The 14,949-nt window shown below is 35.0% G+C and overlaps 1 protein-coding gene across 23 annotated transcripts; it reads right to left on the reverse strand.

The window, feature by feature from the left end:
* Nucleotides 1-2,148: 2,148 nt before the first annotated feature.
* On the reverse strand, nt 2,149-14,845 carry LOC147549514 (TOM1-like protein 6). 23 transcript variants are annotated; one of them, XR_015237668.1, is made up of 12 exons: nt 14,661-14,845; nt 13,887-13,985; nt 13,136-13,209; nt 12,507-12,580; nt 12,270-12,351; nt 6,687-6,730; nt 5,302-5,380; nt 4,749-4,885; nt 4,077-4,165; nt 3,838-3,933; nt 3,221-3,312; nt 2,149-2,706 (listed from the first exon to the last, which is right to left on the reverse strand). XR_015237668.1 is itself a non-coding variant. In XM_086669373.1 (8 exons), the coding sequence occupies exons 4-7, from the start codon at nt 12,566-12,568 to the stop codon at nt 5,329-5,331; spliced, it is 240 nt and encodes a 79-aa protein (XP_086525499.1). In that variant the 5' UTR covers nt 12,569-12,580; nt 13,136-13,209; nt 13,887-13,985; nt 14,661-14,845; the 3' UTR covers nt 4,748-4,885; nt 5,302-5,328. The 23 variants fall into 23 exon arrangements, 1 of the variants encoding a protein (XP_086525499.1); XR_015237666.1 differs by having other exon boundaries at nt 2,149-3,041; XR_015237670.1 differs by lacking the exon at nt 2,149-2,706 and adding an exon at nt 4,996-5,219 and having other exon boundaries at nt 3,033-3,312.
* Between the last annotated feature and the right edge of the window lie 104 nt (nt 14,846-14,949).

Here is a 14,949-nt window from a genome sequence, read left to right on the forward strand (position 1 = left end):
CCGGCGTTGCTTGGCCGGCCTAGCTTGGTCGGCCAAGCTAAGGCCGGCTACTCCTACCTCCTTCTTCTTTCTTTTCCTCTCTTCCACTCAAACCCTAGAAGCTTAGAGCTCAAGAACACCCAAAAACCCAAGCCTCTTCTTTTCTCTCTCCTCCTTAATTGCTTGGTTGATGAATGAAGAAGAAGATGAATAGTAACCTCTCTTCTACTAAAACCCTAGGTCAAGACTTAGTCAAATTCTGTAGACTTTGTTGACTTGGATCCATAAAGAGAGGGTGCCCATAAAATCTCTACTCCTTTCTTTCTTCTTCTTTTTCTTTGTGGACTTTTGGCTTGTGTTTGGGCTTGACTTTGATTTCCAATTAGATTCAAAGGAGAGTGTCTTTAAATAAAGACCTTGGTTTCTTTCTTTCATATCTTCCCCGTCCGAACTTCGAATTGAATACCGTTTTCACCGTCGGTCTCGTCATTGACTATATTTGTCATTTCATTTGCTTTAAGTCTTTTTCTATCATTTTCGGCACATGAAATGATAGTGATAATTCGCTCTCTTTATTCCAAATTACATGTTTAACTCCAAAAATGATATCTAACAAGAAAAACACATAAAATGTTATTGATAACACTCGAAAATGACTAATTAGTCTAAGTTAGGCTCTCTAAATGTGACATTTTCGTGTCACATCATTGATCCAGTTATAGGTGGTCAAGCAAGTATATTTGTTAACTAAGCAATGGCACAGAAAAGGTGGATCATTTGTGTGGTCGATCCGTCAAATGAAAATCGCAATAGAGAGGCCGATCCACGTTAAGACACAGTTGGTCTTGAAGGGTTGGTATTAAAGATTATTAGACATTAAATAATACGAATGCTAAGAATTGGTGGAGAAAGGTATTTACTTTTGTATTGATTCCAGTTTTTCTGTTCATGATGCAGTAGTATATGAAGTACTTGGGCTAAGTATTTATACTGGATGTCTATCTGAAGTATTTATACTGAATGTCTATCTAAAATTCTTGATTGTCTGAAGTTTGAAGATACATTGAATTTCGGCATACATATATGTTGTTTAATTTCTACCAGTTATGATAAAGAACTTAACAAATATCAAATTATTTCATTCATTTGATCGGTATAATCTTGAATAGAACATTACTGAGATGAATACTAGGTTCTTGTGAAGATGTCTCAATGGAAATACCACTAATATGTTTATTGGTATTATGAATGCAGTGTTGTGTTGACCCATACAACTACTTCACAGATTCAGGGATAATCTTAGTGAGGTAAAAGTTTTGTTTCTGCTTAAAGTTATACTCAATTCTCTTAGTCGAAGAGGTATTGAGTGCATCTAACTTTTGTGTATTCGCTTTCTTTCAACAATAAGTTCTTATATCTGATATGAAAACTTCAATTGAACTTTATATTTTTGTTTTTGCATTTATAGATTATTTCATCTTACTTGGTCAATTTTGATTACTTGTTTCTCCATTTTGGTAATTAATCTCACTAATATAACTAAAACCTCCAACCCGTCCTTCGCTAATTGTAACGAGAGAATGTACGCGTAAATCAAGTTGATTGCAGTGGGCAAATCAATGTTGCGGCAGACAATATTAAGGGTCAGAACTCGGAAGAATGTGAATGTTGGGCTATAATCAAAGCGTTACAGAGGGCAAATCAATGTCAAATTCAACATCTTTATATTGAGAGTGATAATCAGAATATTATTCGGAGACTTTCGAATGAAGTTTCAACGATTCAATGGCAATCCGAAAAGCATATAACGATCATCAACCAACTTTCTAGAAATTTCAATGAGGTGATTTACTCGTACATCTCAAGACAAGGTAACAACCAAGCAGATCAATTAGCTAAATGGGGCCGAAGGAATATGGGTAACTAGAAGTGGCACTCAGTTAATGATCTCCCGTCGGTGTTTGTATTAGTAGTAGTTAGTAGTGTTCTCTTTGTTCGTTTCTCAACAAAAAAAAACTTAGATTTTGTTTATACAGTTGCCACATTTAGATGCACTAACATAGATTTTGTATATATATTTTGCCCACCTTTATATACACCAATTAGATTTTGTGTACAGAATTGCCCTCATTGCACCAACATAATATTATGTATAGAATTGCCCACATTTATACGAACTAACTCAGATTTTGTTTATACAGTTGCCACATTTACATAAGCCAACATAGATTTTGTATCGAATTGTCCACAATTACATGTACTAACTTAGATTTTGTATATATATAACTCACATTTATATGCACCAGCTTAGATTTCGTTTATATAATCGACATTTAAATGCACTAACACAGATTCAATGTATATAATTGCCCGCCTTTAAAAGCACCAACTTAGATTTCGCGTTGTAAAGTAGCCCCCATTTATATGCACCAACTTAGATGTGATGTATAAAATTGTCTACATTGCACCAACGTCATGTATATATAGAATTTCCCACAATTACATGAACCAACATAATTTTGTGTATAGTATCACCCACATTTATAAGCACCACCTCCGATCTTGTTTAATTAGTTGCCGACATTTAGATTCACCAACATAGTTTTGTATATATAATTGCCCGCTTTTGAATGCACCAGCTTAGATTTTGCACTATATAAAGTTGCCCCCATTTATATGCACCAACTTAGATTTGATGTATAGAATTGCCCACATTGCACCAATATACTGCCCACAATTACATGCACCAACATAAAGTTTGTGTCTAACATAGTTTATGTTTATGAACCACATATATTCTATGTATAGAAATGCCCACATTTTACACGCATCAACATAAGTTTTTTTGTATAGAATTGCCCACATTTATATGCATCAGCATATTTTGTGTATCGAATAGCCCACATTTAGATGCCCCGACATCGATTCTATGTATACTTGTGTATCGAATAACCCACATTTAGATGCCCCGACATCGATTCTATGTATAAAGTTGCCCACATTTATATGCACAAGCATATTTTGTGTAGAGTAGCCCAAATTTAGATGCACGGCCATCAATTCTGTGTATAGAATAACCCACATCAATTTTATGTATACATTGCCCACATTTATATACCAGCATAATTTATGTGTAGAATAACCCACATTTAGATCTACCGACATCGATTCAATGTATAGAATAGCTTACGTTTGTATGCATCAGCATATTGTGTATAGAATAGCCCACATTTAGACTTACCGACATAGATTCTATGTAAAGAAGGCTCCACCAAAAGCTTCTTGCCAGAAGTCTACCAACACCAAAATTTTATCTCGGACATGCACATCTGTCTGTTGGATACGAAATGTAAATATAAACAGCCAATAGTGAAATTAGATTAAACCTGATGAACACCTAATAGAATCTATACAGAAATTAGTACAGATGTTGGAAATGGTACACTAAATAATATGCGACAAATCGAAGGAAATGAAGATTGTTAAAAACATAAGTTGAAGACTCTAGAAAGCGAAAGGGTCCATAAGTTCCAGACACACGTTTCGTTTTAGGTTGTTTTTATTTATGTAGGAACTGCAGTTTTTAAAACTTGAAAGTCTTTGATATGGTTGCCAATCAATTGTAACTTACTTTTCGAATTTTGCACCAAAAATAGTCATTAACAAAATAAAAGTCTTATTTAGGTAGATTACAAGTCAACTTTGGTTTTTTGAGTTAGTAAGATGAAATAACGATTCTGCGATGTACATCGGAAAGATACTCAGAGCCTCAAAAGAACTTCAATGTGAGAGTAAAATGTTTAGAACGATATCGAGCAAACAATTGCAAAATAAACCGAACCAGCTAAGCGAACTTACCTTTTTTCTGACAATTTTGATCATCTCCTGCAAAATATTCTTCTCGGCGATATGAAATGCACGTTCTCGCCACAGTTTTTCACCAGTCTCCTAGAGCTGCCGAAGAGAATTGAATGTCAAATTATGAATTAAAGTAGAAAATGACCAAACTTTATAACACAGTCGAACAACTTTGTGATTGTTTATCAAGTATGCTACTTAATGAAACCGAGCTTATGGGAGAGCTCCAGCATACATACCGTCAAAGCTCCGGTATGCCTACAGAAATTCCAATCAATCCTTCATCGAACTCCATAAATTAACAAATCCAAACTCTCTTTCTTTTTTCCTTAAAAACAAGTTGACTACAAATCAGAAAAAAAAAAAACAATAATCACCTAAAAACGCATAAACCAGATACTCATTGAACCAACATCAAATCTTTTTGTTTCTCAATATGTTTACATATGCAATCTTCTACCAATAATAACATCTAAATATATTTTTTATCTTAATAGGTTTAAACACATAATCTTGTACCAATAACAACATCTAAATCTCAAAAATAACACACCTAAGACACTCTGTTTTGGGTTTATCGGATAGCTGATCCGTATATTGGTTGAAAGCAAAGAGAAGTTTGTTACTGCTGATGGGAATAGAGGGTCAATGGGACTAATAATTGGAGGGAGTATTAATTGGTCCCTATTTAGATGTCTTAGTAGGCGTAAGGAAATCCCAGTGCACATAATTTGTTTAGTCCGGGACATAAATTTAGATAATCGAGTCTCTAACATAATTGACATAACTATATATTTAAGCAGTTTGGGGCAGGGATAGTCTCGGGATCGGCCATTGACAGACAGTGGTCCCCATCAATCTGAGCAAATTACTCAGAAAAGCACTTCTAACTACTAAGATCAGCAAAGTACCTGGTTGAAGACAACAAAGTTGAAACCAAAACTGAGATACAATTGATGTGATTCCAATCTCCGTACAGCTCGTGCATCATAAGGGGTTGTGTTGAATAGTTTCACCCATAACACCACATGAAGAGAACATAAAGCAACTGCCAAATAAACATCATAGAACAATGTTAAAACTAAAACCCAATTAAAGTAGTCTCTGAATAGGCGAGAAGAAAGGTTGCACATTTTCCCTATGAGCATAGCCAAGTACCTGTTGCATTCAAAAGTAAACTACCGAACAACAGACAAGAACACTAAAACCAAAACGAATGTGAGAGTTGGTGTCAGTGAACTTTAGCCCGAACTGATAAATCATCAACATAACTCCACCATTGGATATCCCTTGTTAAGCTAAACGGAAGCCCAATCCAATCATTCAAGTTATAATTTGTTTAACTTAGGCATTGCCTGCTTCTCTTTGTGTGCTGGTAAAACCTAAATTTTTGTTTCCTATGCTTAATTTAGTTGCTTATTCCTAATAATGAAATATCTTTGAATACATAAATGAGATGCTTACTTTGTCTGGCTTCTGCATGTTACTGTATCACACAAAATGGAAGCCTTTACCTCGTCGAAGACAACCTTCTTCATTACTCCTAACACCAATATAACAAACGCCATATAAGCAAAATTGTGTATTTATAATGTACGAAAAAAAAAGTAAACAATGCATAATTGCCAAAAAGGGAGAACAAATGCCGGTTCAGACACTTCTCTTCAGATGCTACGGAATATGGAGGCCCTCTGCCAGTGTCCTTCCATAGGTTGCATAGGAAGAAGAGGGCAACAACGACTCGTCAATATTCCAATCAGCCTGTGATGGTCTACCAGACGGCTCAGTTAGCTATGTTCGGCTAAGAGGAAAGAGTAATTGCATACTTATGGTCAGAATCATCAATATTCTGGTCATGTCTTGCAGAACTTGGAGAGAGTATTGGTGCCATTAAGATCAATACAATTTGGATAATCTGTCAGAAGGAAGTGTATATTGTAATGATCCGCTATGAGATAAGAGATATTGGTAAAATCTCTCTATTTAGCTTTCCCAATTGTAGAATCAAGCAGTGGGCAATTTTTCAGCTATGCGCCTCCAATATCAATTGGTGCATTATGCCAATTTAGCAATTTCAAATTTCACATCACAAAAAGTCACAGATTTGTAATGATTTACAAATAAAGTTGACGCCTCACATAAACTGGGACGATGGGATAACTTCTGAACTTCCCCCACACCTCCTATATAATGCTAAAGATATACTATATTTGGAATTAAGTTAACAGAAACAGAAAAAACTTTGTAACGCGTTAAAAATAAAGTTAGCAGTAACAGATATCGAACAAATTGGGTCAATGAAACCCTGCAACAGTTTGAGTGTTTCAAAACATTAAGTATCTAGAAATACCGAATCAAGAACATAAATGAAAGGTTGTTAAATCTTCTTTCGATCTCACCAACACTTGTGTTACACTTGAAATCAGAATAACTTCATTGGTTAAAAGCCCATCTATATTCCGCTGGAAAAGAGTGACTCCAAATTTGAACATATGGTAGTTCACTTTGACGCTGCCACAGGGAACATGCACTATCCATATTTTCCTTCTCTTGGTCTTTCCCAATTTTGTTCAACTAAAAGATATTTAATTTATTTCCACACTTTCAAGTAACCCCATTATATGTAATCATAGTTTGACAACCGTATACAAACAACTACTGTCTCCTTGATGATAAGGTGTTATATGGTTTTAAACCTAGCTTTCTCATTGTGGATTGGTGACATAAATAGGGAGTTCACATTGAATATTAGCTAGTTGGTCCCAGACTCAACAACGAAAACCATGCTCAGGTATAAAATGTGATCAAAATAATTTAAGAGTTACGCTTCCTGCAAATTTCTACAATACCTTACTATAAATTGACGTGTAGAGGCAAGCTTGTTAAGAGGAAGCTACAAAAAAAATATGCAGCTACATAAATTGACGTGTAGAGGCAAGCTTGTTAAGAGGAAGCTACAAAAAAAAATGCAGCTAGATCACACACCCAAAGTGACAATGACTTGTAAAGGGTGCCCAAGGATTTGCTAACCATTTTCCAACTACTAAGATAAGCTAGCGATTTACCTTATACAAATCAACAGAGTTAATATCCTTAGTACGATTAAAAAATGAACTACCAAAAGCCACTCCACTAACTCTGTTCACATTTTGCGCTCTTGCAGTAGTTGGTGCAACAAGCTCCAAACAATCGCGAATTTGTTGGGTTTGTGATACCCCTTCCGACACCATTTACTGTCACTATGACAAGCAACATAAGTCGGTGTATATAACTGCCCACATTTAGATGCACCAACTTAGATTTTAGATGGTCACTTTGTGGGCCTTCTCGGGGAAAACAAAAATTGTTGTTTCCTTGGCTCGTTTTAGTGCCTCATTTCTTAAATGAAAGAACATTAGAAAGACCCATTCATATTTTGAACTCTTGCAGTAGTTGCTGCAACAAGCTCCAAAGGATATATTTATTGGATCTTTGATGCCCTATTTCAGCACCATGTACCCTCCCACGGACATGTGCAACTTATGCTGGTTATAAAACTGCGCACCTTTAGATGCAAAAACGTAATTGTTGTTTCCTTGGTTCGCTTTAGTGCCTCATTTCTCAAACGAAACAACATTAGTAAGATTCATCCATATTTTGAACTCTTGCAACAGTTGTCGCTAAATTATAGATAAATTGGTTGGGTATGTGTCTCTGTGATACCCCTCTTCCGGCTCCAATCAAGAAAAATATTGTAGTTTACATAGACAAATGTCAAACAGGATACCACAATGAAACTTGTAATAGTTTAGCAGTTTAAAATACTGAATCAAGAACATTAACGGAATTCTCACCAGCACTTGAAGTATACTTGAAAGCAAAAAAGGAGGAACTTGTTCATTGGTCAAAAGCCCATCTAGAGATGGATCAACAATGAACAAGATCATTGAGTGGTATGCGCAAAAATGTTCAAGAGCTCTGTTGAGGAAACCTTAAACCTCTTCACAATAGTATAAGTCATCTGACAAGAACTGATTAAGATTTAAACAGATAGAGAACAAGGACTAGTAATGAGTTAATGACTCCAAACACCAACATACGGTAGCTCATTATAACACCAGAGAACTTGTATAGCTCATTCTTTCGAGATTTTTAAGCGACCTCACTGTATATAAACATAGGTCAGACAACCATATATAAGGGTCAAACAACTGCGATCCCCTCGATGCACCACCCTACCAATCCTCCTTATTGTTGTCTATTACTATTCAAACCACCTACCTACTATGGATTGGTCAAATGAACATAGAATTAGTGACTGGGGGTATCCCACACAGATATATAAGGTTGAGGTCCCAGACTCAACCATGCTTTCCATGTGCATATATAAAATGTGACTGAACTTCCTTATCCTAAGTTACCATCTCCTTTTCATTACACAAAACCGTAAAACACCTACTTCATTAACATTGTAGCCGGGAATATCTTTCCTTCGCACATAATTTCAGAGTTAGGCATCTATGAAATTTCACACTAACCTGCTATAATGAAATAACGTTCTAGACAATCAGTTCATCAAGTGGAATCAGTGCACAAGTTATGTAAATAAATATGTAAAGATTTTATTTACTATACGGGTAAGCTTGTTATGTAAATAAGGATTCATTAACAATTCCAGCACACGATCGCAAAAGCATGTTTCAACAACTAAGATAAGCAATGGTACCTTATGGAAATCAAAATAATCGAAACCCGAACCAAGATTAACAAATGAACCATCAATAACCACTCCACTAGCTCTACTCATATATGCACTCTTGCAGTACTTGCTACGATAAGCTCCAAATGATAGATAAATTCTTTCAGTCTGGAATACCAACACACTGACACGAGGAATATGTGAGGGTGTACACAACTTCCTACCTTTGGATCTCTCTTTGACCCAAAAGCAAACAGAATTCAATAGTCCCAGTCGTAGTTTGTTTGTTTCTCTTTATGAGTTGGGAACCCCCAAAGTTTACCTATAATTGCCCACATTTAGATGCACTAACATCGACTTTGTGTATATAATTGGCCACCTTTAGAGGCACCTAGACACAAACTTAAATTTTGTATAATATAGTTGCCCGCTTTTATATGGACCCCAACTGGGATTTGTTTATATAATAGTCTACATTTAGATGCACCAACTTAGATTTTGTGTAATATAATCGGGCACCATTATATGCACCAACCTAGATTTAGTTTATATAGTTCCCACATTTAGATGCATCAAAATAGATTTTTCGTATCTAATTGCCCACCTTAAACTTTATATGCACCAACACAGATTTTTTGTATATAATTGCCCACATTTAGAGGCACCAACATAAACTTTCAGTAATATAATTGTCGGCTTCATATGCACCAACTTGAATTTGTTTTTATAGTTGCCCACATTTAAATGCACCAACTTAGATTTTGTGTAGCATTATACTACAATTGCCCACCTTATTCAAACCAACTTAGATTTTGTTTATATAGTTTTCCACATTTAAATGCGCTAAGAGCTAACATAGATTTTGTGTATATATTTGCCAACCTTTAGATGCACCAACTTAGCTTTTGCATAGTATAATTACCTCCATTTATATGCACCAATTAGATTTTGTGTATAGACTTGCCCTCATTGCACCAACATAATTTTATGTATAGAATTGCCCACATTTATATTCACCAACATAGATTTTGTTTATACAGTTGCCACATTTACATAAACCAACATATATTTTGTATCGAATTGTCTACAATTATATACACTAACTTAGATTTTGTGTATAGATAGCCCACATTTGTATGCACCCCCTTAGACTTCATTTTATAGTTAACATTTAAATGCACTAACATATATTCAGTGTATATAATTGCGCACCTTTAAATGCACCAGCTTAGATTTTGCGTTGTAAATCCCATTTATATGCACCAACTTAGATTTTATGTATAAAATTGTCCACATTGCACCAACATAATGTATGTATAGAATTGCCCACAATTACATGAACCCTATGTAGTTAGTCTCGGTCTTGGTATTGGTACGGCCGAAGGCCGAGACCGAGGCGGATCGAGAAACTCGGCCGAGACAACATGTATAGCTAATAAGTATTAAGTAATTATTTTATGCAAAAAAAAAAGTACTAAGTAATTAGTTTAATTACCTGACTGTTCATTACCTCATAATTCTCCGGACTTCAAACATAAAATTACTTCAACCCTTCGTAATAAACGAAATCTTATCATAGTTCACTTCAATGAAATAAGTAAATAATGAAGTTGATACTTTATAAGCATTCAAAGTTTCTGTAGAATTTTTTAAGTTTCTGTAAGGCAAAAGACCTAAAAAATCTATAAAATATTATTGCTACTATCTTCGATTGATTGGGAATATAATAAGTAGTTGAGGTAATAAATAGTAGTCTACAATTAAGATTTAAAGTTTCAAAAAAAAATTCCAAAAAAACTAAAAGATGCTCGGTCTCAGTCTGTCTTGGCCGAGACACCCGAGATTCTCGTCCAAATCTTAACTCGATGTGTCGGCCGAGTCTCGTCTCGGGAAAGGGTCGAGACCGAGTCGAGACCAATTAGATAGCATGCACCAACATAAATTTTTTGTATAGTATAACCGACATTTATAAGCACCACCTCCGATTTTGTTTAATTAGTTGCATACATTTAGATTCACCAACATAGTTTTGTATATATAATTGCCCGCCTTTGGATGCACCAGCTTAGATTTTGCACTGTATATGCACCAACTTAGTTTGATGTATAGAATTGCTGACATTGCACCAATGTCTTGCCCATAATTACATGCACCAACATAAAGTTTGTGTATAAAATAGCTTATGTTTAGATGCACCAACATAAAGTTTGTGTATAAAATAGCTTACTTTCAGATGCACCAACACGGAATTTTGTGTATAGAATAGCCAACACTTACGCGAACCTACATAGATTTTTGTATAGAATTGCGCACATTTATATGCACAAGCATATTTTGTGTACCGAATAGCCCACGTTTGGATGCACCGACATCGATTCTATGTATAGACTTGCCCACATTTATATGCACCAACATATTTTGTGTATAGAATACCCCACATTTAGATGCACCGCCATCAGTTCTATGTATAGAATAACCCACATTATAGATTCATTGCCATCAATCCTATGTAAGAATAACCCACATTTAGATGCACTGACATCGATTTTATGTATAAAATTGCCCACATTTATATGCACCAGCATAATTGGGGTGTTGAATAGCCCACATTTAGATCCCGACATCGATTCTATGTATAGAATTGCTCACATTTATATGCATCAGCATATTTTGTGTATAGAATAGCCCACATTTAGATTTACCGACATAGATTCTATATATGGAATAACCCACAATTAGATGCACCGACATCGATTTTATGTTTAAAATTGCCCACATTTATATGCATCAACATATTTTGTGTATATAATAACCCCACATTTAGATGCACCAGCATATTTGGTGTATAGAACTGCACACATTTAGATGTACCGACAGCGATTCAATGTATAGAATTGCCCACATTTATATGCACCAGTATATTTTGTGTATAGAATAACCACATATACACGAACCAACTTAGAATTAATGTATAGAACTGCTTACATTTATATGCACCAGTATATGTTGTGTATCGAATAGCCCACATTTAAATTTGATATAGTTTTTTCAATCAAAGTCTCATATGATCACACTCAAAATCAACAAAGAAGAAAGAAAAACACGAAGCCCTTGGAAAACAAAAAGTTGCAGTGAGTCGATCAAGTAATAGGAAACCAACAAGTTGTCGTGAATTGGTCAAATAATGAGTAAAACAAAATTAAAACCTAGAAGATTGAAACCAATTACATGGATTTGCGAAGAGTTTTTTATTACATCCACCGCGAAAGAACACGATTAGGTCATCTTAACAAAATCGAAGCAGAAACAAAAATTCCTTAGGAAAACAAGAAATGTCTGAATCGAATTGAGAAAAAGTGAGACCTAAAAGATTGAAATCAACTACTTGAGTTCTCGAAGAGTTTTTTATGTAGTTAGTCTTATTGCACCCACATAAAAAAACACAATTAGGTCATCCCAACAAAACCAAAGAAAATCCTTTGAAAAGATTGAAACTGACAGTAACGCTAAATTCGTTGTCTGTAACTGTTTAATCGTTAATTTTGAATTCTTACAGTTTTCTTCATGTGATAAAGCAGATTTCTACTACATAAATAACAATCAAATCATCTCATCAAAATCAACTATCTTGTAGAAAACAAGAAATCTGATCAAATTATATAGAAAAAAACAACAAACCTTAAAAGATCAAATCGAGTACAACTGTTATTATAGGAGAAGATCCGAATCGAATTAAAGGAATTCTTGTATATACCTGACGATCACTAGGGTTTACTGCTTGTAGCATGTCAGCTAAGAGCTCCAATACAGTTTGCATGGAATCCAAATTTGACACGCTAGAGAGAAGCAGAATCAATATAAAACACAAGAGTTACAGAGAGTGAGAGACAAATCTGAATGCCCCAAACCTCAACTAAAACACATAAGAGAGGGTAATTACATCTATAATAAAAGATGACAATAACCCAACAAAAGCAACCACAATCATCACCTCAAGTTTTCTTTTTCCGACGCCGTTGCTTCGTCCAGCATTCGTGAAGTATCGCTTGGCATTCCATATCCAGCCTGAAATTGTCTTATGAGTTATGAGCAACTATCGTGTAACTATTGGAACTGCATCTTATGAGCGTTGAGGGAATTGTAGTCCAGATTGCTACCCATTTGAACCAATCCCATGTGTTATTGTTTTTTAGGGTTTATGTTTTTGTGAATTGTATTTCTATGCATGAAAAAGTTTTCATGGAGCATACAGGTCTTAGAGAACTACAGATACTATTGAAATGATAAGAAGCAGCCTAGAGACCTCAAAAGTTTAGGCTCAATTAAATCTACAGTATTCAAAACTTTATACTTCACTTGGTTCTCAAACACGTAAAATAGGTTGTATGAATGTATGTACTCTAAACTTCCCATTTTACATGCAGATCATTATCCAATAGGGACCAATAGGGACGCGAAGAAAGTTGAATGAACTAGCCATTTTACATGTGTGATACTCAGTCAAAATGAGAACCTTAGGAATTCTTTTTGAACGAAAACTTCAGGTATCCTCAGGACATAATTATAACAAGCAAGGTACTAATGCATGAGCAGAGTAGAAAGTAGAGTAGAGATGTTTACCTTCCAGCTCCTCCAAAAGCTTCTTGCTAAGAGTCTACCAACACCAAAATTTTATCTCGGGCATACATATCTGCCTATTGGATACGAAATGTAAATATAAATAGCCAATAGTGGAATTGGATTAAATCTGATGAACACCTAATAGGATCTACACAGAAATTAGTGATGCTTTCATAAAAAAAGTTAGTACACATGTTAGAAAGAGTACACTAAATAATATGCATCAAAAGAAATGAACATTGTTAGAAACATAAATGAGGAATGTTCTATGCAAGTTGAAGACTCTAGAAAGCGAAAACTAGGAAATGGATTAAGAAACTCATGTGGGTCCATAAGTGCCAGACATACATTTCGTTTTTCGGTTGTTTATAATTAAGTAGGAACTGCAGTTTTTAAGACTTTGATATGGTTGCCAATCATTATAGGGATGTGTTTGCCAAATATTTCAATTGTAACTTAATTTCCGAATTTGCACCAAAAATAGTTGAAGCCTTAAAGCAAGGTTGCACCTCTCTGTCTTGCATTTAACTGCATTAACAAAATAAGGGTCTTATTTAGGTCGATTGCAAGTCAACTTCGATTTTTTAAGTTAGTAGGTGAAATATCGATTCTGTGATGTACATCGGAAAGATACTCAGAGCCTCGAAAGAACTTCAATGTGATAATGTTGCAACATTTGCGAAAATAAAATGTTTAGAACGATATTGAGCAAACAATTGCGCAATGAACCGAACCACCAAAGCAAACTTACCTTTTTCTTGACAAATTTGATCATCTCCTGCAAAATATTCTTCTCGGCCATATGAAAATGCACATTCTCGCCACAGTTCTTCACCATTGTATCCAAGAGCTGACAAAAAGAATTCAATATCAAATGATGAATTAATGTAAGAAATCGACCAAACTTTGTAACACAGTAGAACAACTTTGTGATTGTTGATCAAGTACGCTACTGTTGCTACTGCTGTTGCTGCTGGTCTTGCTGTTGCTGCTAAATACTCCTCCGCTACTACTCAGGTTCTGCTGCTAGCTAGCTATTCATATATATATCTCTCTCTCTCTAGAAGATTTCTCAATTAACAAACAAAACAAATTGGTGTTTTGATTATAGCTAGAAGGTGGGTTTGTTGCCACATATATATATATATATATATATATATATATATATATATATATATATATATATATATATATATATATATATAATGGTTTTCTTAATTATCCTAGCTCTTAATATTTCCAAGAAACAACATCTTGCTCAGAACAATCATCAAACATCTGTTGTGCTGAATCTAAATATTTCCCATTTGAGTACATATGAATCAATGAACTCAGAATAAATACTAATAATACAACTTTAACACATATATACACCAAGAACTGTAAAATTAGTAAAGAGAAGAAGAACAGGAGGAAGATAACAAACCCTCTCTTTGATCTTTGTGTTTTAGTCGAGAGAGAAATTTGGGAAATCAACTCAGAAAAACTTCATAGAAAGAGAAAGAGGGGAAAAATAGTGAAATACCTCAGTCGATTTGAATAAGTCGAAACCCTTCTTCACCAACTCTGCTTCTCTCGGTCGATTTCTCTTCCTCGCTTTGCCAGAAACCAATCTCCCTTCTCCTCAAAGAAACCCTAGCTCCAACTCTCCCTCTCGGCTCTGCAACAAACTCCCTTATTTCAATTTTCCCTTTGTTGGTATTTCTATTTAGAAAATAGAATAAAAATGTTGTGGATGATGTGGGCACCACAGATATTTCGATCTTTTGTAGAAAGCCCCCAATATTTGAGCCTCTTTTACAGAAGGTACCCAA

Source organism: Eschscholzia californica, unplaced genomic scaffold (genome assembly GCF_041429995.1).
Source record: "Eschscholzia californica isolate CP2 unplaced genomic scaffold, dmEscCali1.0.p SCAF_3, whole genome shotgun sequence".
Lineage (NCBI taxonomy): Eukaryota > Viridiplantae > Streptophyta > Magnoliopsida > Ranunculales > Papaveraceae > Eschscholzia > Eschscholzia californica.